The following is a 27,654-nucleotide window of genomic DNA, read 5'->3' as shown; positions in this document are numbered from 1 at the left end:
AGATCCAGAACAACTAAGAGATCAAATGCTCTGGCTTTTCCCTGGGACAAAGAAGTATCTGCTAGAAACACCCTTCAACAGATTTCCTCCTATCTAAACCCCTGGGCTCATCCCTGGGAAAGAGAACAAGAAACCCTTTAAACCAGACAGGCCCACCCACAGCTGTGGGCTGATTGGTTTCCCTGAAGCATGTGGATGCATTTCTAAGTATGAATAACTGAAGAACAAAAAAATTAGAGTTCTGTAGGAGAGACGACTAGGGAACAGATGCTGGACAGATAACCAGTAGCATCCATTATAACATCTAAATTGAACAATTTTCAGACTTCTGGGGTCAAGAAATCAAATTATATTAAATTAAAATTTTGGTCAAAAGAAGTAGAGAAAATATTTAGCTCCTGATTTGGGGTGGTGAGGGTAAGGGAGAAAAAAGTCAGGTCAACTAATCTTAGACACAGCAGGAAAGAATATCCAATGGAAAAAAGACAGTCTGTTCAACAAATGGTGCTGGAAAAATTGGACAGCAACATGGAGTAAAATGAAACTGAACCAGTTTCTTAAAGCATACACAAAAATAAACTCAAAATGGATGAAAGCCCTAAATATGAGATGGGAATCCATCAAAATCCTAGAGGAGAACACAGGCAGCAATCTCTTTGACCTAGGTCACAGCAACGTCTTTCTAGACACGCCTCCAAAGGCAAGGGAAACAAAAGCAAAAATGAACTACTGGGACTTCATCAGGATAAAAAGCTTTTCCACAGCAAGTGAAACAGTCAACAGAACTGTATGGCAATCTACAGAATGGGAGAAGATATTTGCAAATGACATATCAGATAAAGGGCTAGTATCCAAAATCTATAAAGTACTTATCCAACTTAACACCCAAAAAATTAAAAATCCAGTTAAGAAATGGACAGAAGACATGAACAGACATTTCTCCAAAGATGACATAAAAAATGGCCAACAGACACATGAAAAGATGCTAAACATCACTCGGCATCAGGGAAATACAAATCAAAACCACAATGAGATACCACCTCATATTGGGGAGAATGGCTCAAATTAACTCAGGAAACAAATGTTGGCGATGATGGAAAGAAAGGGGAACACTCTTACACTGCTGGTGGGAATGCAAACTGGTGCAGCCATTCTGGAACAGTACAGAGGGTCCTCAAAAGGTCAAAAATAAAACTATCCTATGACCCAGCAATTGTATCCAAAATTGATACAAAAATAGTGATTTGAAGGGCACATGCACCCCAATGTTTATAGCAGCAATGTCCACAACAGCCAAACCACGGAAAGAGTCCAGATGTCCATCTACAGATGAATAAAGAAGATGTGGTGTATATATGCAATGGAATATTATGCAGCCATAAAAAATGAAATCTTGCCATTTGCAATGACATGGATAGAACTAGAATCTACTACACTAAATGAATTCAGTCAGAGAAAGACAAATACCATAAGATTTCACTCATGTGGAATTTAAGAAATGAAACAGATAAATAAAGGGGAAGGGAAGGAAAAATAAAATAAGATGAAAACTGAGAGGGGGGCAAAACGGAAGAGACACTTATCTTTAGGGAACAAACTGAGGGTTGCTGGTGGGAGATTGTGGGGGGGAAGGGATAAGTGAGTGATGGGCATTAAGGAGGGCACATGATATAATGAGCACTGGGTGTTATATGCAACTGATGAATCACTGAACTCTACCCCTGAAACTAATACTACATTATGTTAATTAACTTGAATTAAAAGAAAATCTTAAAAGAAAAGAAAAAGAAAAAATGCCAAGAGAAAAGACCTGAGACTCACAAAAGAAGTATTTCCAGTAATCTCACCAAAATCTGGAGAGAACGCCGGCACTGGGAGGGCTCACTGGTAGGCTCTATGACATTTGCAGAAATCTCAGGAATCCTCCAAAGATACAAGAGTTGTTGGAAGGGTACCAGTGCAAGCTTAAATGAGTAAATTGATGAACACAATCACGGACAGCACCTATCAAGTACGTGCTCTCCATTAAGCACTTTACATACATTAAATGCTCATAAACTCCCAGTGAGAGGTTATTAGAAATGAGAAAAATGAGGTGCAGATAGGTTGTTATTTGCCCCCTTTTGATCCGACGAATGGGGAAAGCAAGACATAAACCTAAGCTGATGGGATTCTGAAGCTAATGCTCTTGATCACTCATCTCTAATACCTCGTTTCTAGAAAAATCTAAGAATTAACTAAAGAAATGAAAGCATGTTCCACATGATGAGCTCTGAAGGATTCCAGTGTAGCTCTGGTAACTTGTTTTCTCTTTCATCAACGGATTAACCTTTGCTGAAGACCCACTTGGACCTGGAGACCATCTAGGTCATCTGGCCAACCCGTGCCAGGATCGCCTGCAGCCTCTGCGCAAGTGTGGTCCACAGACCAGAAGCACTGGCATCCGTGCAAGCCTATTAGAAATGCGGAATCTCAGGCCCTACCCGAAACCTACTAGACGAGCATCTGCATCTGAATAGGACCCCCAGGTGCTTCACAGGCACACTGACGTTGGAAGTGTTGGCGCACAGTGTCCCTGACACCTGGGCTCCTCTCTCATCTTTTCTGGGCTAGCAGGTCCATAACCACACTGTTCCCATTATTAGTAATTACGAAAGCGTCCCTCATCATTCTACACCTTCCCCTCAGTCTGCCACTTCAATTTACAAATAACAACCCTTCAAATTTTACAAACACCTATTTCATCTACCCATAATCCTCTCAAAGCTAAATACCCACTTCCTCCAGTATTTCCTAGATCACGCTGTGCGGGTCTCCCATCTGAGCGGAACCCAGCCTAAGATGTGCGTTAGAATGACTTGAAAACATCCAAGAGTGGATCCCAGGAATCTGTGTCTTTTACATACTTCCCAAGTAGAGCCAAGGCCCAGACCTCAGGGCTCAGAACCAATGCCCCACACACCCTCTCGTTTCTTCCTATTCTTCATGGAGTGCAGCTTGTCTTCATAGACTTGAAGAGGGGGATCAGGCCAAAGTATATGCCTTAGTCTGGCCCATGATCAGAATATACTATTTTAATTAGTGCAGCCTAAAACATGGCAAGCTCTTGTAAGATAGTCTCATCGCAGTGAGCCTGTATCAAGCTTGCTGATAACCAAAATTCCAGTGTCTTCCCCACCCCACCCATAGGCGCTATTTCAAAGTCAGGTTTCCCTAGTTCCGTACATAAGCTATTTTCTTGAATGTAGATGTAAGACTCTGTACTTTTTCCTCTTAAAATTCCATTTGTTGCTCTGAACCCTTGATTTCACCTGCCATAGGTTCTGAATCTTTATTTCATCCTTTATTGGAAAGCAATGAATGGACTGAGAAAAGTTAGACCCTAGAATCAGATATGCTTGGGTATCATCAGATTTACTGTAGACAAATGGCTCAAATGGCTGTGATAGACTTTGTAACCTAAGGGGCCAGCTCAATGCTGACAAGAAACGTTCGTGTAATAGAATACCTGTTGAATGAATTAATGAAATAATGGCTGATGGCAGGGATACCAGCTAGGAGACTGGCTAGATACTCCTCCAAGCGAGAATAGATGGAGGTCTGAGCTAAGACTGGTTCAGTGATAAAGGAGAAGGATTTAGGGAGCTCTCTGAGAGTTAGAAACAATAAAATGTATTGGGCAATTGCATGTTAGGGTAAAGAAGGGCCAAGAGTCACAAGGACACCCACGTTTCCAGGCTGAGCAAGTAGGAAGACATGGTTGCTAAGGGACCAATTGCAAACCACCTCAGCCCACCCACAGGAACGCCTGAGGGCTCCAGGGAGATAGGCTTGTTTAATTGAAACAGGACCAATACCTTTACGGACCTGACTCCATTGTGACACAATTATCATCCATCAGTAATCATCTCTGGATGAACCTTGAAGACATTATGCTAAGTGAAATACGCCAGACACAAATGGATACACATTTTATGAGTCCACGTATATAAGATACCTAGAACAGACAAATTCACAGAGACAGAAAGTAGAGTAGTGTTGCCAGGGGCTGGGGAAAGGGAAGAATGTGGAGTTAGTGTTTAAGGGGTACAGAGTTTCAGTCTGGGACAGTGAGTAAGTTCTGGAGCTGGGTGGTGGGGATGGCTGCCCAGCGATGGGAATGTACTTAATGTCATTGAACTGTATACCTAGGAATGGGTAAAATGGAAATTTGTATGTTCTATTTTGCCACAATAGCAAAAATGTTTTTAATGTAATCTCGTTATCAACCATCCACATTGGTAATTTATGCCCCTTTTTGTCTGGCTAAGCTTGGTTGGGACTGAGGAACTGACAAGTCCTCAGAGACCTGAATGCTCTGTTTAATCCACTGAGAAGTTACGGCAAAGGCACCAGGGCATAAAGAGATGATTCAGGAAACAATTCCGTGGAAGCAAAATGTCAGCTGCTGTTACCACCCATTACGTAAAAATAATTTTCCTGCTTCTGCTTCTGTGACTGTTTTTGCTCTGATCTCATTGCTTTCCATCACCTTGGATAAATCTCATTAGAAACTTCTGTTTAAGGACTTTCAGCAGCTAATCTAAAATGAGGCACATACAGAAGCCAAAATAAGGCAAATCTTCACCGGGACTGTGAAATGTAGCTTTAAAAAAATGTTTATACAACCTAAACTTCAAGAGTTTAAATCCAGACAAGAGCGTGGAAATGAACAGTTGCTCCATTTTAAAATCCCCTGCTATAGCCTCCTCACGCTGTGAAGTGACCCCCAGCTTTGCGCACTGGACTCACTTACAGGAGGTTTAAAAATTACTGACACCTGCATCCTAAGCCGAGAGTCTGATTTAGTTATGTGGAGTCCAGTGTGGGCATCAGGATTTTCTTGTAGCCCGAGTTCCTTCGGTGATTCTAATGTTCAGCCTTGTTTGCGAACCAGTGACCAAGAAGTTCAGACAATTCATCCCACCCTGAGCAAGACCATCTAGAGCCATTTGAGAACCATTGTTCTAGAGCAGTGATGGGGAACTTTAAAGAATACCCCATCACTCCACAAAGATTCTGATTCAACCATTTTTTTTAAACCTCTTCCGCTAATTCTAATGTGAAGCCAGGGTAGAAAACTCAGTCAAGTCCCCCGCTGTGATGAGACAAAGAAAGACCAGCCGGAGATGAGACAAGTAGTCAGTACCACCATCTGAACTAGAGCCCAAATCCCTTGCTTCCAAATGGAGCTCGGTGTGCAGGAAGCCATTCTAGCTCTCTAACCGTGAATACTAAATCCGTTCTACTATGGATCTAAATTATGACGCAGTTCGAAACCTGCCTTGCTCCTACTTAGAGTGCTCTGGTCTAGAATTTGATCCGCTGGTTCTTTTCTATTTCCCTCATGGCGGGCAGAGAGGGTTAGAGACAGGCCACATCAACATCAAGACAAAGCATAAGTGAAAATGCCAGTAGCTCCAAAATAAGAACGGGAGCCTCGAGTACTTGCAAACGTCCACAACGCAAGCCAATTGTCAGCATTTCACACGGGATTACGGACACTGTCTTGCACTCCTGGGAGAAGGCGGCTACCCAACAGATCACAAAGCTACCCAAGAAACCCCTCGGTTCAGCCTTCTGGCTCTTGGAACAGCTGTTTTTACCTTATCCCCAATGGAAAACTGTCAGATTTTTTTTTTTTTAATTTTTTATTTTACACAAACCCTTGTGTCGAGGGCCGACTTTCAATAGATCGCAGCGAGGGAGCTGCTCTGCTACGTACGAAACCCGACCCAGAAGCAGGTCGTCTACGAATGGTTTAGCACCAGGTTCCCCACGAACGTGTGTTGCGTGACCGGCGAGGGGGCGGCCCCTTTCCGGGGCGCCCCGTTTCCCGGGACTAGGGGCTCTCCGCACTGGACCCGGTCCCGACGCGCGCACCGGCCCGCCGGCCGGGCTGGCGGGGGACCTGCTATCCAAGGCCAACCGAGGCCAACCGAGGCCAACCGAGACGCCGCCGTGTCCTTCCGCCTGGGCGGGATTCTGATTTAGAGGCGTTCAGTCATAATCCCACAGATGGGAGCTTCGCCCCATTGGCTCCTCAGCCAAGCACAAGACTGTCAGATTTTTAGCCAGATTTCCATTAAAAGTAAGCTAAAATCTTGCTCAGTGACACATTTCAGTGATCAAAAGGTTGCTTGCATAAGTTGAGCTTCCCTTGTAGCAGTTTTACTGCTCAAGTCATCCTTGCGCTGGGAAGGCACATCCTTCCTTGGAATGTGCCGCTTCTTTGAGAGGCAACGCCCTCCACTTACTTTTCAGTGTACCTGATATTCTTCACTTAATTTCAAAGTCCCATTGGTTTCATTTCTGAAAAGTCTTTAAAATGCTGGCCGTAAAGCTTTCATCACCGTTGAAAATAGAGAGGAACTTATTTTACCCTTGATCTTGCAGAACATGATAGGAGTTAGTATTTGTTGCTACAAGCACTGGAGCCTGACTCTGGCAAGTTTATCTTACAAAGATCGCTGGAAGAGTACAAGATGCCAGGACACCTCACACCGGAGCCTTAGTAACCAGGGGGGTGCCAGGGACGCAGAGCAAGACTGAACGAGCAGCCTCTGACGGTCCACAGAACAACTCAGGGCTGGCTGTCTTCCATGTGTCTCCCTCTGCTCGAGAATCAAACGGCTTAAGTCCGCTCGGCCAAGCCTCTGCGAAGGGCGCAGCTCTCCGCTAGGGACCAGGGCTCTTTGCTCGACACTGCAGACTGCACACAACAGGACAGGGGTAGTTCCCCGAGAAGGAGGAGAAGGCACTTACTGAGAGACAAGGGAGGGGGACTGAGCAGGTGAAAATACCCACCAAGTCATTGACCCATGGCTACACAAGGAAGGGGCCGTGCTGGACTTGTTTGTCTAAGTGTTAACCGCCCTATTTATTCTATATTCTATCCCAAAGCCAGACACACCACAGACCTTCAGTAAATGTTTGTTCATTTGAAAAAAAAAAAAAAAAACTCTGACAGAGCTCAAGAACACAACCACCTGACAAGCGGTCTCCACTGCAGTCTCAGCAAACCAGCTGTGCCTATACGTGCAGAAGAATAACTTGATTATTATTGTTACTATTAATATTAATGGGGGTGCCTGGGTTGCTCAGTTGGTAAAGTGTCTGCCTCTGGCTCAGGTCATGATTCCAGAATCTTGGGATAGAGCCCCACGTGGGGCTCCCTGCTCAGCCGGGAATCTGCTTCTCCCTTTCCCACTGCCCTTCCTCTGCTCATGCTCTCTCTTGCTCACTCTCTCAAATAAATACAACGTTTAATAATAATAATAATCATTCTCAGCATGCCCTATTTTTTCCTCCAACTGACTTCCAACAAGTAGGTCTGTCATGGGACGCCCGGGTGGTTCAGTTGGTTAAGCAACGGACTTTGGCTCAGGTCATGATCCCAGGGATCGAGCCCCACATCAGGCTTCCTGCTCAGTGGGGAATCTGCTACTCCCTCTGCCCCTCCTCCCTGCTCATGCTTCCTGCTCATGCGCGCTCTCTCTCTCTGACAAAATCTTAAAAAAAAAAAAAAAAAAAAAGTAGGTCTAGTCGTGATTTCTCTTGAAGTTCTCTATTAAATCCCCACCTTCAAAGACCTTTCCCTGCCTCCAACCCTCACCCTTCACAGGCCACTTGCCCCCGTAAGTAGCAGAAATAAAGGGGATCAGGGGAAGTGGAAAAAAAACTTTGACTAACCGGACAGAGAGAAGGAAACAACTGCCAGAGCAGAGAGGCTGAATTTGGTGCCCACCCATCTTCCTCAAGTTCACATAGCTTTTTGGTAGCAGCACTAGGGGTTAACTGGCCTTCTCCCCATCTTTTCCCAGCCCTTCCACAACCATGATGCCACCCACGCATTTATGCTGAGTCGTCACAACTTACTAACGTGACATTGTTACCTAGATACAACTTCTAAAAATTAACATAAACACTTAGTCTCCTAAACAATTAAATTCTACTCGAAGCTACTGCAGCATCTGAAGGCACCAGAGTCCTCGTTACACGCGGCAAGGCTTGTACCATAAATATGGGTTTATAGGGGCGCCTGGGTGGCACAGTCGTAAGCGTCTGCCTTTGGCTCAGGGCGTGATCCCGGCGTTCTGGGATCGAGCCCCACATCAGGCTCCGCTGGGAGCCTGCTTCTTCCTCTCCCACTCCCCCTGCTTGTGTTCCCTCTCTCGCTGGCTGTCTCTATCTCTGTCAAATAAATAAAATCTTTAAAAATATATATATATATGGGTTTATAGAACAGAATTTAGCAGTGGGTCTTAAAAGTCTACACTTCAATCCAAGAATCTCACTTCTAGGAATTTGTACTAATAATCAGTTACATAAAGACACTATGAGATATTCACTGCAGCTTTAGCTATACTAGTGCGAAGCCAGAAACAACCTAAATATCCGACAGCAGGGGTTGGTTAAATCAAATAGGACGTCCATACGGTGTAGTATCAGGCAACATCACAATTGTTGTAGCACGGGGCATGGAAACATGCCAATCCGTTTACATGACAGTAAGCGAAAATGAAGGTAACAGAGTAACTTCTTTGTGAAAAAATCCCCACAGATAGAAAAAAGAATCGTACAGTCTATACACGAAATTAGTAACAGCAGCAGCTATCTCTGGGTGGTAAAATTATGGAGAATTTTCACTTTCTTTACTATCTCTAAGTTTCCTTTAAAAACACTGTTGGATTTTAAATTATAAATAATTTTAAAACAAACATTTTTAATTATCTTAGAACATAGAAGTACAATGTAGCTATTGAAAAATGTACGCTTCCTACAGAAACCTCTTGAAAGTAGCCCAAGCATTCCCCAACTGTACCTGTTCATGTCTTACAACTAACACTTGCTGAATTACACATTAAATTTTTTATTTCTCCACTTTACTTCTAACAAGTAGTTCTGGTCATGCTTTCTCTTCAGTCCAGTGTTATCACAATCTTCTAAGACTTTGTTCTCCCTCAGACACTTTTTTAAAAGATTTTATTTATTTATTTATTATTTATTTATTTATGTACTGAGAGAGAGACTCTTAAGCAGACTCCATGCAGGACTTGATCTGAAGACCTTGAGATCATGATGGGAGATGAAATCTAGAGTCAGAAGCTTAACCAACTGAGCCACCCAGGCGCCCCAACACTTCCCTCTTTTAACCTAAGGGGTAGCACAAACCTCTGATTTGGGTCACCTTTGCAAAAGGAAAAGCAGCCAGACACACTGAAATGCTGGGTGCTACAGAAAATAAAATTGCCCCTGCCCTGTCGTAACCTCTCCTCCTGAGCCGATTAAGTGGCTCTCTAGATTGCTAACATGTGTTTTGCTATAATACTGAAATCCGTAACCAATGTCACAAGGCAGGCAGGAGAAAGACAAGGAAATGGATTTTCCTCTTAGAAGCTGAGAAAGACAAGGAAATGGATTTTTCTCTCAAAGCCTCCAGAGTGAACACAGCCTTGCCAAAACCTTGAGTCTAGACTTCTGACCTCCACAACTAGAACAGAATAAACTTGTATTGTTTTAAGCCATGAAAACGTTACGCAGCAGGTGTCTGGAAGCGTGGCTTCTAAGAGGTATTAAAACCTGACGTCCACCAATACTCCGTGATAATGAACTAGAGAGAGCAACCACAGGTCCCAGTCTGCTCACACCTGTTGCCTCTCAAGGATCCCAGACCGGATCATCCATTAGCTTGATTACAAACCTCACCTGGGTACACATTTGCCTAGCAAGTTCAAAAGTAGATAGAAATTTCACTTAGCTCCAAGAACAACTTTATCCTTAGCATTTCATCCGATTCCATATACTAGAGAATTTGAGGCACGTTAAATTTTTTTTAAATATATTTTTAAGTGTTCGGTGGTACTTTTTTAAAACAATTAACACCTGTCATTATTAGATACTGATTGTAATTTCTAACATTTGCAAAGAAATGTTATAAATAACCAGAGACCATGATTATCTAGCTCATTCTCTTGTGGTTTTTCTAAATACTGAATTTCAGAACGAGTAATAAAGATTTCTAAGAAATGGCTTTGGCCAGCATAATCAACAATCATCATTCCAAGACACCAACAAACGCATTTCAAAACCAACAAGGACTATGAGACCTCTCCCCCAGAAAAGTCTTATCATTGAAAAACCTGCCGTTCCCTACCCCCGTAAAGGTCATACCAGTCTCTCTGTTTGTGCCTTACACATAACCATGCACATCTGGCAAATGATAATTTTTCTACTTGTACATTCAACATCTTCTGGTAGTGTAAAAAATATTTCGACAAATTCTAAATTGAAATTTTTTCTTGAAAACTGAAAAATACAAGTAATTTTGTCTCTTTTATTCTGTAAGTACCCAAAGTGCTAATTTAGATTAACTAGCTGCATACTTCTTGAAAGTCTAATTTACTCCTATTATCCTGGCTGCAATTCTCATTTAAAAGAACTGAAATGTAGAAAAACAAAAATATTCTCCCTACCAAGAAAAAAAAAAAAAAGAAAAAGGTTCCTTGATGTGAATGTGTTAGGTAACCACACTATGGTAACCATTTCACAATACATCACACCGCACTCCTTCAACTTACCTGGGATATGTCCGTTATGGCTCAGTAAAGCTGGGAGGGAGCAGACGAAAAACGCTGCCCGTTTTGGTAAAACAAAGTTTTTTATTGGATAAACTACGTAACATAATTTAACTATTTTAAGTGTGGTATTGATGACGGTGATCTTTTTAGAGAAAACAGTTTCTTTAGAGGTAAAAACAGTCCTAAAAAATTCATCCATCTTTGACTTGATGATTCGTAGCAAGCTGTATTACCTACACGTGATTTTTAAAAATTTTTGTTTTCTGACATGGACGTAAATTTTAACCAAAACTTGAATATAATTTACTATTTTAAAATGCTTACCATGTCCCCTTTGCTGGTTCGAAAGCTGGTCCCAGGACAGGGAGGCCAAGGGAGAGACAGGAGGGGGAGGCGGGCCGCTCCACGCAGGTAAGCGAGGAAATGCACGTCTGCGCGTGCTCTGCGTCCGCCCCAACACGACGTCATCTCCCCGCCCATGGCCCAGAATCTTGTTTACAAAGAAGCCTTAACTGGTTTCAGATGGTCTCAACACCGCATTACTCTCTCAAGGCTGTGTTCTTGAAATAGCTCCCACGGCAGGAATGGTGGGCGGGGGAACTCTCCAAGGAAAGGGGAGGGGACGTCCTCTCAGTGCCGAGGTCATGTCCTCTCAATGACCTCGTCCAACATCCTTCTCAAAATGCAGCCTACCTCTGAACTGTGAGCATTTATCTGTACACATCTCAAAAAATTAAACTGATTCCTGATACACAAATGCTGCCTAAATTGAACATCACACACAATGTTTGAAATATTAGTTTTATTAGGAAAGCACTGGATAGTTGTATTAGATCATATAATCAATTACTTAGTTGTAATGTGGTCTGAAAACATCAGCTAAAATACGGATTTCTCATTCATTCAACAAATACATAAGCACCTGTAAGTGCTAGGGACTGGAGATGCAGGCTAAACAGAATATCCTTGCTCTCAGGGAGCTTACATTCTAGCAGGAAGGCAATATTAAAGAAAAAATATGTAAGACAGCAAAAGTAGCTGGTGCTTTACAAGAGCACATAGTGTCTAACCCAGCCTAGAGAAGTCACAGAGACAAAAAGGTAAATGCTTAAGGGAAAGGAGACTGGTACAGGCAGAGGGAACCTTGGGCGGTGGACCCTAAGGTGGCAAGGACTCTGTAGGTTCAAGGAACGAGAAATCTAGAACAGCTGGAGCACCGAGCACGAGGAAGAGTCAGAGATGAGACAGAAGAGGGGATGTGATGATCACAGTCCTGGAGAGCATGAGGGGTCTGGCACTTCTACAGGGAACCAGTGAGACATTTGAGCAAGGGAACAGCATGACCAGATGCACAGTGAGAACGGCCATCTTCACCTCACGGTGATGGAGACGCAGTACTAGCTAAGACTGGATGCAGGTAGCCCACTTCTAAAGCCCGTGGTGGTGAGAGACAGAAATAATGGGGAATTCAAGAGATAGGAAGCAAAATCAATAGACCTTGACAACTGAATCTGAGGTTCCTGTAAGACCATCAGTGCAGACATCCAGGAGACCTGTTAGATACATAGGTCTGGAGCTCAGAGAGAACAGTCTTGATGCAGGAATCATCCACCTTCAGCCAGGAACCGAAGCCATACACAAGGGCTGAAATGACCCACCAAGAATAAACCAAACCATGAGAAACACATACATTTAGGAATGAGGAGAGGGCCAGGGGCTGGAGGAGAGGGAATGGGGAGTCACTATTTCGTAACAGAGTTTCAGTTTGGAATGATGAAAAGTTCTGGAGCTGGATGGTGGTGATGGGTGCACAACCGTTGAATGGACTTCATGCCACAGGTCTGTGCAGCTAAACACGGTTAAAATGTGAGGGCTTCAGAGGGGAGAGGGGGTGCGGGATTGGGATAGGCTGGTGATGGGTAGTAAGGAGGGCACGTATTGCTTGGTGCACTGGGTGTTATACGCAACTAATGAATCATGGAACATTACATCAAAACTAAGGATGTACTGTATGGTGACTAATACAACAAAATAAAAATTACATTAAAAAAAGGTATTTTATGTTATATATATATTTACCACAATTTTTAAAAAAGAATGAGGAGATACTTTCATGTTATTTTTGTATCTTTTAGAATCGGAATCTATTCATGTTTTACTAATGAAAAATCAGGACAAATGTTGAAGGGAGTGGGAGAGAAATGAGAAGAACAGGGCCTGGCAAAGGAGATGGAACAAGAAGGGCCAAAGAGGTTGGCAGAAAACCTAGAGTTACAGGAAGCTAAGGATAGCACTGCTAGGAGCAAGTGTTCGACTGCTCTTAATGCTGCAGAATTCAGTCCAATAACATCGGGAAAGAACCCACAGGTTTCAGCAACATGGAGGTCAACTTCGGAAGGGGCTGTTGGCAGTGGAAGCTGATGAGGAGTAGGATGAAGAGCGAATGGGGAGGAAACACAGCCCTGAGTGCAGGCAGCAAGTCTGACTGTTACAGGAAGGAGGAGAATGGTGGCTGAAAAGCAAAGTAATAGATGCTTTTAAAAACCATGTGTTAAAATAGCATCGTGCATAAGCGAAACAATCATTCCGGTGGAAAAACAACTTTCTGTGAATAATCTCAATCATACCTGGAATTTCTAGGTTATGGAACTTTTCATACTACACGTTGAGTTAGAAAGGCTAAGTGTAAGTTATTCTCTTCATTTTATGGGTGGTAACACTGAGCTACAGAAAAATTTCTCTAAGAAAATGGACAAGGAAGGAATTGAGGTTCATCAAATAAATATCTTCACTGATTTTTTTTTAAAGGTAGAAAAGTACAATGCACTGTGTTGAGACAACAATTTTACTATAATAGCCACATGTTGGAAAAGTCTAAAATTTTAAAGCTACATTAATTTTTGGTACACGTCCCATGGAAGATGCCTTGTATTCCAGTTACATCCTCAAGATGCCAAAGTCAGTCTTCGGGATTGGTGCGTTGAGGGCCGCACTAAGACTGAGACCCAGGACCAGTCTGGTGTCCACTGGATCAATAATCCCATCATCCCACAGCCTGATAAAAGAACAAAACGTAAGTTATTAGGAATCCATCACCAAACTACCATTTACACAATTTATGTCCAGAAACACTGAGGCTTTTCTTCAGGTCTTAGAGGGATCTACTGATGAGCTTCTGTGTACAACATTCTCAGAACATTCTCATAACTGAAACCACCTTCAAAGGAGGGGGAAAGAGAGAAAGAAAAATGACAGGACTTTCATCCCCAGCCCTCACAGAATGTCGGAGTGAGCTTATGGCTTTGGGAACTGCTTCAAGAAACCTCAGAGTAATCCTTGATTTTAAAATATTTTTATGTATTTCAGGAAAAGGTTTCCTGTTCCTCTTCTGCCCATCCAAATGTACAAGTTGATGTGTTCCTATTACTAACATGGAGAGGCCCGTGAACCCAGGTAATAATCTCAAACCAAAGTCTCTACTGGAAAAGGTGTATTTCCCCAAACTCCCAACTTTTAAGAAACTCTGACAATTCCTGAATAGACTTCACTACATTTGGTTAATAAAATACCTTCAATATAAGTCCTCTATTTTTTGCTACAATAGGAAAATAAGTAATAGCTTTAAGCTGCTTACAAAAGAAACCCTGAAGTGGGAATGTGTTTGCTTTTCACTGACAACCTCAATTTTATAAAGAAAAATGAATGAGAAATACTGTTTTTTAAAGGTCATTAGTAGGTGGCAGTTTGGCTTTCTTTAAACAAACTGTCTTCGGTATCTGGACAATTGCATCAATTATTAAACCATACTTACATAGACAGACCATGAATCAAATCTTTGCTCATAAAACATTCATAATACAGACCCTGGTATCAAGAGCCAATAAGGAAAGGCCACTCTGTCATGCGTAACCAGGTCAACTGATTACACTCCCTTCTGAAGCCTACAGCAGAATAATCCAGCGAGCACAGCGACACCAGGGCCACTTTGAGATGGTCATGGAAAAGACTACTCCAGGTAAGAGGCCCTAATCAAATGCCTGAAAAAGTTCTGATTGTAAAAAGAAGTGAGCAGAAGCAAACGGGCATGGTGCACCTGTAAAATAAAGGATTAAGAGAAACACAGAAATTACAGCAGCAGATAATGAAAGAGCTCTCTGAAAAGACAGGTCCAACCATGGCAGGGCCAAAACAGACCACAGAAGTTTCTTGGTCTGAGATATACTAAACCCGAGGAAGGCACCATAAATTGGCTTGAAAATCCTTTCATCTTTGAAAAGAAAATTGCTGTCCCCATGCCACCAAGTGTTGCAACAGAAGGGTTAAGCATCTTCAGATTAACAGAAAAACTTCATGTCTTACAATATTTATTTCCAAAGATAAATCTATCTGGGCCATCTGCTCTCCTGCCTTGAATACAGTCCATTAAAATAATAATACTAATGTAAGCATGAAAATAATAAAGGATTCAGTCTTTCTCAAAAGACAAACTTAGCCAGGGCTGAAAAACAAATTAAGCTCCTACAAGATATGCTATTTTTCAAAGTTTAATATTTCAACTGCCCTTGTGAATTTCACTCAAAATCTTATGTAGAAACAAAAAACTGTAGGTAAGCTTACAATTTACTATTTTCTCTTAAACCTTTTTTTAGGGTTTTCTATGTCCTCTTTGCTTTTACTGGCTACTATAGAAGTCTGTTTAAGTGATGGTAAAAAGAACATGTTTATGTCTCAAAGACTATAAAATACTTTGGTCTTAACTAAAGCAATCAATGACCCACAACACCAAAATATACCTGCGAATTTGCTGGCAAAAATATGTATTAACGAGAAGAGAAATGGGCCTTTTAAAGATGTCAAATGGTGTTATTTTCCTTCTGAAACTAATTACGCTCTTGAAAATAAGTATGGTCAGCCCTTGTACCCCCAGTGCTAGGAGCAGCGCCTGCCACAAAAGTTGTGTTCAGATGACTGAATGAATTCTAGTTTGTTATTTTCTTTTCTCCTTCCTCTCCAGTTTGCCTTCACCAATAAATGACATAAATCACAGCATAACCTAATTTTAAAAGACACAAATAATTATTTTCTTTATTCCATCTGCCCAAGGGATAAGAGGAAGATAGGAAGCTTAGATTATTCTTCCGAATGAAGAACATTAGAGTTGCTGAAAACAGAGGTCTGGATGCACACACATCAGCCAGTCTCCAGCCCGGGCAGGCCGTGATCATTGATTACCTCATTAAGCGGTGTAAGAAACAAACAGAACCAAGAGCTGCAATGCCGTGTGAGTGATTACTTGGTGTTGACACATAGACCCTGGCTCTGAGTAATGACCTTCTGAAGGCACACGCACACTCGTTAGCAGGTGTCCAGCCAACAAGTGTCCAGCCAATCTCATGTTTAAAATGGGGTAAACAGGAAATAATCAAAGAGAGGGGTATCACAGGAATCCACATGTTGAAGCAAAAATTATAAAAGAACGAATTCCCGAAAATGACACAGCCAGGATAACTCTTAACTCTTAAACTTTTCAGCCCTGTAGGCCCAGATACCTCATCTATAACTGGGATAAGGAAGAAGGGGGGAGGGTTGCAGAATCACACCAATGGTGGTGGATACACAGCCCAGCCTGGGAGAAGGGGTGGTATTTCAGCAGGCATTCCCATTATAGAGATAACAAGACAAAATTAAGTGTGTCCAAAGGTTCCTTTCTGGTTCCCATGAAGGCTGGACCAACCCAAACACCCAGATCTCTGTAAAGCTGCCGCCCTGACAACATCAGGACGTGGTTATTCCCTGGCTCCCACCTTGCACTGGAATAGTAAGGGTCTCCTTCCTCTTCAAACCTCTTAATGATGGGCTCTTTTAAAGCTGCTTCATCAGCACTGGAGAACTGAAAGAAGAAGGATCATGAGTAGGTCCACTGCAGTAAAACAACAGAGCCACTCAAGAGAACCTCAAGAAAAAAAGGGGCAAGCATTGCTTGAGTAATGGTGCTACAACACCTTCACAGTGATACGTAGAGATTACAAGGGATGCTTTAACACACACAATCTCCCCCGCGACATGAGTGCCGCCGTGGTGCACCATTACACCGCCCTTATCGCAGACGACATCCTGAGGCCGTTTAGTGTAAGGTTCAAAACCGAGGCTCGGGGTCCAACAATGGATGTGAATTATACAATATAATGAAAGGACAATCTTACATTTAGCAGCTTCCGTTGAAGGTGGACAAGTAGGGAATTTTCATTCGAAAGAGCCAAATTCAAAAAAATTTTAAAGCTTAAAGGGGTAAAACAACAACACAACTTGAATAAACTCAAACAGCTGAGAGATATTTTTCCCCTAATTAAAAATTCAGTGGGTTTTGCCCACCAGTATTCCAGAAACAAGTGATAATTAATTCAGATGTAAAAATCTTCATGCAAACTAATTTTGAAAACGTGAAAAATATTTTCAACTTCAAAAGTATTTCACACCAAAAACAAATGACTTATTTCAAATAAATCCAACCTTCTTTTATGTACTTTCATAGTTTAATATTATTTTATGTCAAGAATTTGGAAGGAGAACCACTAAAATCCTGTACTTTCCTTTCATATATAAAAAGAGACAAATCCATAGATTTGTAGGTCAAACTGATCAAAGAACAGCTATCCGATAAGAGATCACTGAGCTACGATTTAAGGTAAGTCTTCAAAATATCAGGTAGAGGGGCACCTGGGTGGCTCAGCTGCTTAAGCATCTTGACCTTTGATTCTGACTCAGGTCACGGTCTCAGGGTGGTGAGACTGAGCTCCATGTGGGGCTCGGCTCCATGCTCAGCGTGGCGTCTGCTTGAGGATTCTCTCCCTGTTTCTCTCTCCTCCAACACACACTCTCTCCCTCTCTAAATAATTAAGTAAAATCTTAAAAAAATATATCTATCAAGGAGAATTTCATACCCCCACCACCCCTAACACACACATAAATAAACCTTTCATTTTGCTTGGATACTAATCAGTACTGAAGTGAAAATGAAACCTCAGTTTTAAGTGTGCAGAGTCGCCACCACTTGGAAAAGGAGACTGAGGACGCGGGGCATGCGTGGGATGCATTCAGGGAGGTAGGGCTCACCCTCCACGCTTAGCTTATCCCCATCCCACCAACTAAACAGTTGACCAGATGACCCCCTAAATGGCAGGAATGAGAGCCCTAAAGGCAAGGCCTCCTCCATGTTACACCGTGTTATGATAGAACAGCACACCTGAACAATTCCAAGAACAGGCATCGATCATTTGAAGGCTTGGTGCTTACACAAAAGTCGTAAGTTCTAACTAATTAAAATTACTGAAGGGGCATCTGGGCGGCTCAGTCAGTGAAGCCTCCAACTCTTGACCTGGGCTCAGGTCATCTCAGGGTCATGGAGTCGAGCCCTGAGTCGGACTCCACACTCAGCACAGAACCTGCCAAGCTGCTCTCCCCCTCTGCCCGGCCACCCCCCCCACCCTGGCACCGCTCCCCCCGCCCCGCCACTCCTCCCCCCACCCCGCGCATGCACGGGTGCACTCTCTCTCTCAAAAAAAAAAAAAAATGAATGCAAAACTTCAGAAGAATCTGAGACACAAAGAAAAGAATCCACTTTAAAAACCTGCAGTGAAGAATCTACCTCAATACATAACCTTGTTGTTCACTCAACCCTGAGACTGTGAGTTGTCAGCCCCCAGAATGTCAGCTGCTCAAGGGGCAAGAGCCACATTTTCTCTGAGTCATGTAAATTTTCTAAGGTGCTTGGGAGCACGCTGTACCCTGTGGAGTCCTCAGTACCTTTTGTTCGGTGATGCTGACAAGACTGAAAAAATAATCTCTTAAAGGACCTCCTATTAACATGCAGCAAAACTAAAAGCCGCCGCTTGCTGATTTGCCTTTCATCAAGCTGCCAGTCACCTCCCCGTTTTCCTCCATTTATCCACGCACGGTGTCATGTGACTCATCTCTCAATTAGATGACTGAGCCCTCCCACTCAAAGACAATCTAAGGGAGAAACTGAAAAAACAAAACTCGGCTGCTTTCAGTCATCAAATCAAAGAAGTAAATCACATTTTTTAAATCTCACTAACTCCAAATGACTAAGAGCCAAGCATCCTTATGCCTGAGGCACTCACAGGCACAGTTTCGGAAGTGTTTTCTTGGAGATTCGGAAAAATTACAAGAAGGGACCTCAAATAAAGTGGCTCTAAGAAGAGAGACAGAGCATATGTCAGTCGATATTGCTCCAAGTCAACATCTTCTAAATGAAGCCAGGCCCTGGGGTGAGACCCTAAGCCATGAACACTGAGGGGTCTGGGCGCACTGCTCCCTGCCTGCAGAGGGCTCAGTGGTAAAAGCCAAACCCGGAGAGGCAGAAGAAATGGCATTTACTTTCTTCCCTTCTCGTGCTCTTTGGTCCTTTGCTACTGTGGCCAACACATTGGCTGCCTGCTCTCCCCCCATCACCGAGATGCGAGCGTTTGGCCACAGGTAGAGGAATCTTGGGCTGTGGGGGGAGAAAAGAAAAAAATGATCAAGTTAATTCACTGTACAACACGGAGATTTTCACAGGCCCGTGTTTACCTTCTAAATTAGTGGTTCTTCATTCTAGCTGTGCATTACAAGGGGATTTTGTCTTTTTAACCAAGCTTGGAACCCACCCCAGGCTAATCTCCAGAAGTGTGGCCTGAACGGAGTAGGATTTCTAAGTTCTCCAGGTGATGGTGATGTCTGTTCTGATAAATTTTATTTTTCCATTTCATCTCAATTTGCTGGGCATGAAAACATTCAAAATATCCCCTTATTATCTGTGGTCATGCCCTGTTTTCCATTCCTGATATAAAATAAAGCCTTTCTGCTTTATTTTTTAGTTTTACTAGCAGATTATTAAATTTGTTAACCCTTTCAAACAAAACAACTCTGGGTTTTCTGATTCTTCTATCTTTATAATGTCCTGTTTTCTATTTTTCTTGTGTTTAATATGCTGTTCTTCTGTGAACTTCCTGAGCTGGCTCACTGATTTTCAGCCTTCTTTTCATATATATATATATATATTTACGTCTACTACACACGTTCCTCAAAGCAAGACTTTAGCTGCATCACACAAGTTATATGTAGTATTTTCATCATCAGCCATTTCAAAATACTTCCTGACTCCCATCGTGGATTTCTTCCAAGTAGCACAATCAGCCTTAAACTTCATTTCACTCCTCCAGATGATACAAATGATGGTATAACTGACCAAGATCTGCGAATGTCATTCTGGGTTTCAAGTAAACATGTAACGATCTGACCATTTAGAATTATACTTGAAGTGTGATTCTTTCTTTCAGAGAAAACCACGACAACCACGTACCTATATGCTCTGCCACACATCCCATAGTTTCCAGCCCCGTAAGATCCCCCAATGATGACAGTTATCTTAGGCACTTTGGCGCAGGCTACAGCAGCCACCATCTTGGCACCATCCTTGGCAATTCCTTCAGCTTCATATTCTCTACCAACCATAAACCCTAAAAGAAACGAAAGAGGAAAAGCCTCTGGATGGTGGGATTCATGTGCAGAAGTCAATTCCAACATGGTATTTGAAGGACATCTTGCCAACTATATTTTACTACAAGGCTCCTCACTATAACAAAATATTTATATGTGAAATTTACCCCCAAAAAAGTGTGTTTTAAAAGATAAAATAGAATTGCTTCTAATCACTTCTAAAATTTTCCTTAAAATGGTTCATCTGGATGCACGCGAAGATCTTCAAGCAAGATAAGCGTGCAAGAAACTTATCTTCCAGAAATTCCCTCAGAAGAGCGGCTTGGTGACAAAAGAATGTGACACGACAAGTTAAAGACAAAGGGCTGTGGCAAGACAACTATGAGGCCTCCGGTATTCACGGTATTCACGGACCTGCTTCAATACAGAAACTGCTCCTTCTGAAATGCTGCTTTACACCTCTGAGGAAATCAAGATTCATGTTTCATAGATGCTAAGGGCCCCTGCCAGTGACTCACTAGCGAGGCAGAAGCATTTTCCACAACTACAGGATTTCCCTACTACCTCAAGGTCCCAGCTCTGCTGAAACTGCTCTGCTGTCACACTGGGCCTCCCAGGCCTCCCAGGCCTTGGGCGCAATCCTCCTCCCCTCACCAAACCCAAGTCAGGCTTCAGGTGGCTCCCTCCCCACCTATCGACTCACTCGCCTGTCACTATTTTTGCTTTGCAAATCCCAGCCATCGAGTCATCCGATTCCACTCAGTTTCTATGAGACGCCCGTACAGACTGCAGATACAGCACGACTGACAGCACTGCCCTCCCCGGGCACGATGCGCTTGCTTCCCTGGGCCCCTCTGAGCAGGGCCCTCACTAGAGCTCAGAGCCCCTCTTCCTGCCTTGTCTTGACTCCGTGAAACATTCCACAATAGCCATCTCAAGTAGCAGCTACCTTTTTTTTTTAAACTAATTTTACTTTATTCTCATTATGAAGATAATACATGTTCATTATGGAAAACTGCATATATTTTTTTTAATTTATAATTTTTTTCTTATTTTGTCAAGTTAGCGCCACATAGCAGCTATCTTCAAGCTCTGCTCCCTCACCTGGGACCCCACCGTCTCTCTATTCCCTGTGGATGATTTTGCCTTGAAAAGATTACGCCACCTCACTTGCCTTCTCTAACCCTTCCCAGCAGCAAAAACAACATCATCATGCTCCCTTCCTTCATCTATTCTCAATTCTGTGGAAGAAATTAAAGTTACTCAAAGACTGTCCCTGAGCCCTCTTCTCGTCTCGCAGGGAGTTCTTATCTGTTCCCACAGCTTTAAGTAATACCTACATATTCTGAGGGGGCCTACATCTTCACCTGCAGCTAACACGTCTTCTGTGCTCAAGATTTATCCAACTGCGCTCTGCATATGTATCTCCATGAATGTCACACAAGTCTCTCAAATGCAAGGTTGCAAAACCAAACTCAGCCTCTGCTCTCTGCCCCCAACCCAACTAAAAACCAAAACACAAAAACACAGGTATATCTTCCAGGAAGATGGTTTACTTTACTGGTGGTTAAGAAACCATGAACCATTATTAGAAACAAGGTCCCTGGACTCGTGAAGCCTTAGAATCCTTTTTCTCTGGCCTATTACCAGGTTTGCCTCCTAGGACCCCCTCAGGCTGCTGCCTGGATAGAATGCCTCTCAAAACTCATCTAACCAAGTATCACAAACTTAAGAGCAGCACCAGATAAAGATGTCTTAGCGCCAGGACTATTTAAAGCTCTGCTGACCACCATGAGCCAAACTCCTCTTTCTTGTGAAGGCTTGCCTGATTCTAACAACTGATTAAGAGCTCTCTTTTCTTTGAGCTTGAGATAACCAAGGATCGCTTAGAAGATAGGGGTGGGGGCTTTCAGCTACCCAACATATCTAAGTGCAACATACAATGTAAATAGTAGAATCCTAGAATTCTAAGAAAAAGAAATCTACAACCATAAAAAACCTTAAAAATCATTGCATCCACATCATCGGTGAAACATGAAATCCAGACAGGTGCTACTGATCACATCATTCTTTGGAGCCTAAATTCAAATCCCCAGACTGTTGTTCAGGATGTGCATAGACCTTTTATAATGTGTCACTTCAGGCAGAATTAACTACACAAGAAAAGATGAGGGAAAGGGTGAACCACAGCATGTGCTTGAAGTCCTTTAAGGAAAACAAAGTGCTAGGGAAGAGATGACGGGTCAGACAACGCCCTTGGAGTGAGATCAGAGAGTGTTGCGGGTAGAGAACACAGCCCTGCTGCTGTGGGGAAGGGGAAAGGGAGCCCATCTGACCGTGATACGTGTAACTCAGAAACTGCTTTATCCAAATATGGATACATTTCTCACATATTTGATTCATGAAGGGGTAAACCTTAAAGAGACTCTGCAAAGAGTATCCAATAGATCTTTCTGCTGTGACAGAAGTGTTCTAGGTCTACACTGTCCAGTACTGGCGTCATACCGGACAATGAAGCTCTGGAATAATGCAACAAGGCTGATTAAGCTATTTTCTTACCGGTAATGTTTTGAAGGAACAGCAGAGGAATATTCCTTTGGCAGCATATCTGGATGAAGTGAGCCCCCTATAAGCAAATAAGATAATCTTTTCAAAGAGGGAGGGTAACAAATCTGCATCCACCAAGCACCCTACAAACACAGTGATAAGAAACACCCTGTGCTTGGCTGGTAACAATACCACCGTGCGGACCCACGGTCAACGGGACGCATGACTGTGCTGGTACCGCATTGGCTTGGCAGTCGCCTGTGTGTCACTGGCACACAGCTGTAGGGATGAAGTCAATCGCTAACATTCTGAACAGCAAGTGAAACTCAAGAAACGAAGAGAAGAACTGCTTGTCAGTGGGAATTCCTGAGCCTTGCAGTAAGATAATTCTTTAGTTTTCCAGTTTGAAAGAAACCAGAATATAAACACTTCCAAGACAAGTATTCTCACAGTCTCAGGCTATGTACATGTCATCCACGGCACTTATAATTCATGAACCTTATAAGAACTTTTTAAAACATTTGATTTTTTTAAATAGTGCTCTAGATAAAACAGGTCAATGTAAACCTCCACAAAAGCTGTTCAAACACACACACACACACACACACACACACACACACACACACACACGTTCACATGCACGTACACACAGTGTTCTGCCTACTAAGGCATCTGATTAAATATTTTAAAGCTTTCATGTAATAAACTTTCATTCATTACTTGACCTTCAAAGCAAATTGTGTTTAAATTAAAACCGAAAATCTTGAAAGAGTTTAACAGTACTTGCCTTTTTTGCGGATTCAGAAAAGAGAACTCCGTTATTTCCAATGATACCTATAGGGTATCCAAATATTCTAGCAAATCCTCAAAGGAAAATTGGAAAAAAAAAGATTTATGTATTTCAGAGGGCTTTTAATTCACAGCTAACAGACATAGTTATACATTCCTTAAATTCAAATCAAAGTTTAAAATGTGGAGATTTTGTCTAGGGTACAGAACAGCTCACGTCACAATGTTTTATTTCTAAGGTATCGGAGTCTGGGTGTTTTGCTTCCTTGAGTGGGCTCCATGTAAAGGTGTCACTTGTCCGACTGGTTGGATTGATTAGATGATGGGGTTAGAGTGTCACCCATTCATTCGTGTAATGTATGTATGTCAAGCGCCCACTAGGTACCAGACAGAGGATATTCTGAAATGGAACAGTCACAGATGAGAGCCCTTTAAACACCCATGTTAAGAGCTCTCCACCATTTTCAGATGACTGGCTTGCCTGAGAATGCCTGTGGTGATGACAGGCCCTCAAGGTAAAGGGGATAAACTCAGCAAAGGCAGACTTGCTTACAAAAGCAGGAACACAGTCAAGCCTGGGGGGTCGTGAGTTTCCAGTAACAAACGCAGCTAAGCTTAGAAGAATGAATCTCACTGCCACTCCTACTCCCACTGCACACACCCACTGTCCATACACACAGACACACCGGAGAAGCAAGGAGAAGGAAAGGGAGGGTAACAGTATGTGAGGGAGACACCTGAGGTGACTTCAGGAGGTTTTTGTAAACCTGAAAAACTTGACTAGAGAGAGCTTCCCAAGAGTGAAGTTCGACAAGCCTACTTAGGACTCTAAACAGATGTCAAAGACTTGGAACCCAAGAGTCAACAAACCGTGTTTGTTGAAGTGGCTCAAAGTGCCCAGAACCGGCTCTGTCTTCAAGCTCAAGATGCACAGGCTGCCACTGAGGTGTCGCTGGTATGTGACACAAAGCAGGTGCTCAAAAAATTGTTGAAAAAAATTAATGGATAAGAGAGAATGTCAACCTACTGATACACCAGGACACTAAACTGTTAAAAATTTGTTCTTGTTCTTTACTCTGGCCTTCTCTTGGTTTTCTTGGTCTTTCAGTCCTAAAACCCCAGCCAAAAGCCTATGCTGTCCATCTTAAATGGCACTGCCACTTACACAGGCAATGCAGAGGGGTGACCATCCCCGGAGGTCTGGCAATCCACTCAGAGTTCAGCCCCATCCCACAAGAACAGGTAGGAATCTTGCTCATCTCCCGGCAGTCTGGTACTGCCCCTAAGGTATAGTGCCCCGTGAGCTATTTAGGCTTCCAACCTTAGCCTGGCCTGGGATCTCCAGGGAAAGGACAAGTAAAATAGGCACATGCCCCGCTGTATTAGGGACACAGAGGAAGTGCCTTCACCAAATTCCTTCAGGCCAAACAGGAAAGCAAAATGTCCGAGAAACTACTAAGGCCTACGTAAGGCAAGTGCAGAGGCCGGAGGAAACTCTTCAGAACTGCCAGAGTCCCCTGAGCCTCAGAAAAATCTGTCCTTCTCCCTCCCCGCCAACACTTCCTCCTCTCACACCCCCCATGCCCCTCTTCTTCTCACACCTCCGCGATCTTATGTGAATTCCAGTAGAGTCAAGAAGAGACAGAAGAACTACATATATCCTTAGTATTCTAGGGGACAAAGGTACCACAGTCTTTCAGCAAGTAAGGGGTAAATTCATAAAAACGGATGACCAACACAGCCCATCTATCTTTGGGAAAAGAAGCAGAAACAGCTCTGACTTGTTTCAAACTGCTGCACAAGAGGTTACATCCTGAACTCTTTGGTCACAAATCCTGAATATACATCAAACAAAAAGCTCTTAATCACTTAAACACCTCAATGCAAAGACATAAATTCCACTCCCAGTGTGAACCCTTTTGTCGCTCATAAATCAAACCAGGAGAAAAGTGTTGTGATTTGTCCTTAAGCCTCAACGTATATTTGCAATCTGGATTTTTGTAGTGAGTAATTTTTTTTTAACTCTCATATGTTGTCTTCAGGTTACTCACTACATCTTCTAGCTTTCATAAGACCAAATAAAACTCACAGAATTCATTTTGTCATTTGTACAAGATAGATCATTATGGGTCTAGAATCTATGTTTCAAATACTTTTCTTCAAAGGCCTACAAACTCAACACTTCAGATGAATGAATGAACTTTTATAAACAGCCTTATGTTGTTTTTTCGTATTTGGTTTTCTGTCCTGTATTCTCAATCTAGTGTTTACACGATTCAACGTTAGACCTACACAGAGACTATGAGCAGGTGTAAATCACTTAACGTCCTTCTAGGAAGCTCAACGTCACATAAAACCTGCTAGTAGAATTAAAGACTAAAGAACCAAGGAAACAGTGCTGAAATTTTCAAAATCATTACAAATTATCCAGAGAAACAAAAAGAGCTACAAATATTTCTGCTAACTTTACTTTGATAAGAAGCTTTTTTTTTGTAAGAGAGGGAGAGAGAAGTGGGGTGAGGGGCAGATAGAGATGGAGGGAGAGAATCTTAAGCAAGCTCCATGCCCAGTGCAGAGTCTGACATGGGGCTTGATCCCACAACCCTGAGATCATGACCTGAGCCAAAATCAAGTCTTGGATGCTGAACCGACTGAGCCACCCAGGCGCCTCAATAAGAAGGCTTTTATACAGTGAATACCACCAAGTCTCAGACAAGGTCCTATACCACAGCATCTAGCCGTCATCATCGTAAACTCAGGACGTATGAAGCCATTCAGCTACACATGACCTTCACAAAACAACTCTTTTTGAGTACAGACCCACACACTTGGACCGCTTTAAATAACAAAGCTCACACCAAATACGTCAATACCTTGAGACAAGAGACCACTTACTTTCAAAGCAATAGAAAATGTCCAGGGGCGCCGCAGTGGCTCAGTCAGTAGAACATAGGACTCTTGATCTCACGGTTGTGAGGTCAAGCCCAACACTGTGTGTAGAGATTACTTAAAAACAAAATCTTTAAAAAAAAAAAAAAGTTCATATTTTCGATTCTTTGCCTTTATACCTGTAACTAATGTGTCTCCATACAAGGCTTTGAACTCGTTGAATCTGCTTCCATCCACAATTCTAGCAATGACCTAAGAAGGAAAATAACAATGTCCCAGAGAGATTATATTACAAAAGAATTTTTACCTTAAAGTTATTCATAAGGAAAACAAGTTTGTTGTTAAGTTCTCACTTTCAGAGAATTTCACCCTACAGAGCGAGTCTTCTCACTGGAAGTTCACTTTCTATGCATGGTTAAGACCCTGAAGTCATTCTGGGCCCTGGTTCTATACCACACTGTAGGAGCCACATGCTACAAACCAGAAAAGCAGAGACTATGAGGGCTGGAAGCTGGACTCAGAGCTTCAAGAGCTGCTCAAAATTACTGACAAAGGGCCAGGGATTCTATCACAAAGCACGATATAGGCTCAAAGTCAGGAGACTTAGCTTCCAAGTGAAGGGATCGCACAGGATTTGCGTGTCCTGGATAATGTCTCAGTTCTCACTTCTGCAAAGGTGGGACAAAGTTGTAAGGATGTGATGAACCTAAAAAAATAATGCTGAGATGAAGACCCAGCTCTCTGACTCCCAGGTCTACTGCTGAGAAACTAGAGTCATAGGCTGCTTACCTAAAATCCTAAGCCTCAGTTTTTTCCTCTGATTAAAAAAAAAAAAGGATAAGGGGAACCCTCTTAGACTGTTGGTGGGAATGCAAACTGGTGCAGCCACTCTGGAAAACAATATGGAGCTTCCCCAAAAAGTTAAAAAAAAAAAAGAAAAAAGAAAAAAAAAAAGAACTACCCTACAACCCAGCAACTGCATTACCAGGTATTTACCCAAAAAATCCAGGAATACTGATTCGAAGGGATACACGCATCCTGCTGTTTCCAGCAGCGTTACCTACAATAGCCAAACTATGGAGCGAGCCCAAATGTCCATCAACTGATGAATGGATAAAGATGTGATACACACACACACACACACACACACACACACACACACACAATGGAACATTACTCAGTCATCAAAAGGAACGAAATCTTGCCATTTGCAATGACGTATATGGAGCTAGAGTGTATTATGCTAAGTGAATTACTCACGGAAAGACAAATACCATATGACTTCACTTGTATGAGGAATTTAAGAAACAAA

General features: G+C 42.6%; 1 protein-coding gene across 3 annotated transcripts in view; it reads right to left on the bottom strand.

The window, feature by feature from the left end:
- Nucleotides 1-11,406: 11,406 nt before the first annotated feature.
- MCCC2 (methylcrotonyl-CoA carboxylase subunit 2) overlaps nt 11,407-27,654 on the bottom strand; it is a 65,109-nt gene continuing 48,861 nt past the window's right edge. For all 3 annotated transcript variants that reach the window (XM_026498819.4, XM_057307438.1, XM_057307439.1), the window contains 7 exons: nt 26,522-26,594; nt 23,452-23,528; nt 22,677-22,743; nt 19,981-20,137; nt 19,017-19,131; nt 16,424-16,509; nt 11,407-13,674 (listed from right to left, as the gene is read on the bottom strand). In XM_026498819.4, coding sequence (XP_026354604.1) covers nt 13,557-13,674; nt 16,424-16,509; nt 19,017-19,131; nt 19,981-20,137; nt 22,677-22,743; nt 23,452-23,528; nt 26,522-26,594 — 693 coding nt within the window. In that variant the 3' untranslated portion in view covers nt 11,407-13,556. The remainder of the gene's footprint in view (nt 13,675-16,423; nt 16,510-19,016; nt 19,132-19,980; nt 20,138-22,676; nt 22,744-23,451; nt 23,529-26,521; nt 26,595-27,654) is intronic.

Source organism: Ursus arctos, unplaced genomic scaffold, assembly GCF_023065955.2.
Source record: "Ursus arctos isolate Adak ecotype North America unplaced genomic scaffold, UrsArc2.0 scaffold_5, whole genome shotgun sequence".
Taxonomy (NCBI): domain Eukaryota; kingdom Metazoa; phylum Chordata; class Mammalia; order Carnivora; family Ursidae; genus Ursus; species Ursus arctos.
The sequence above is the reverse complement of the archived record's forward strand: the minus strand, read 5'-3'. Positions and strand labels throughout refer to the sequence as shown.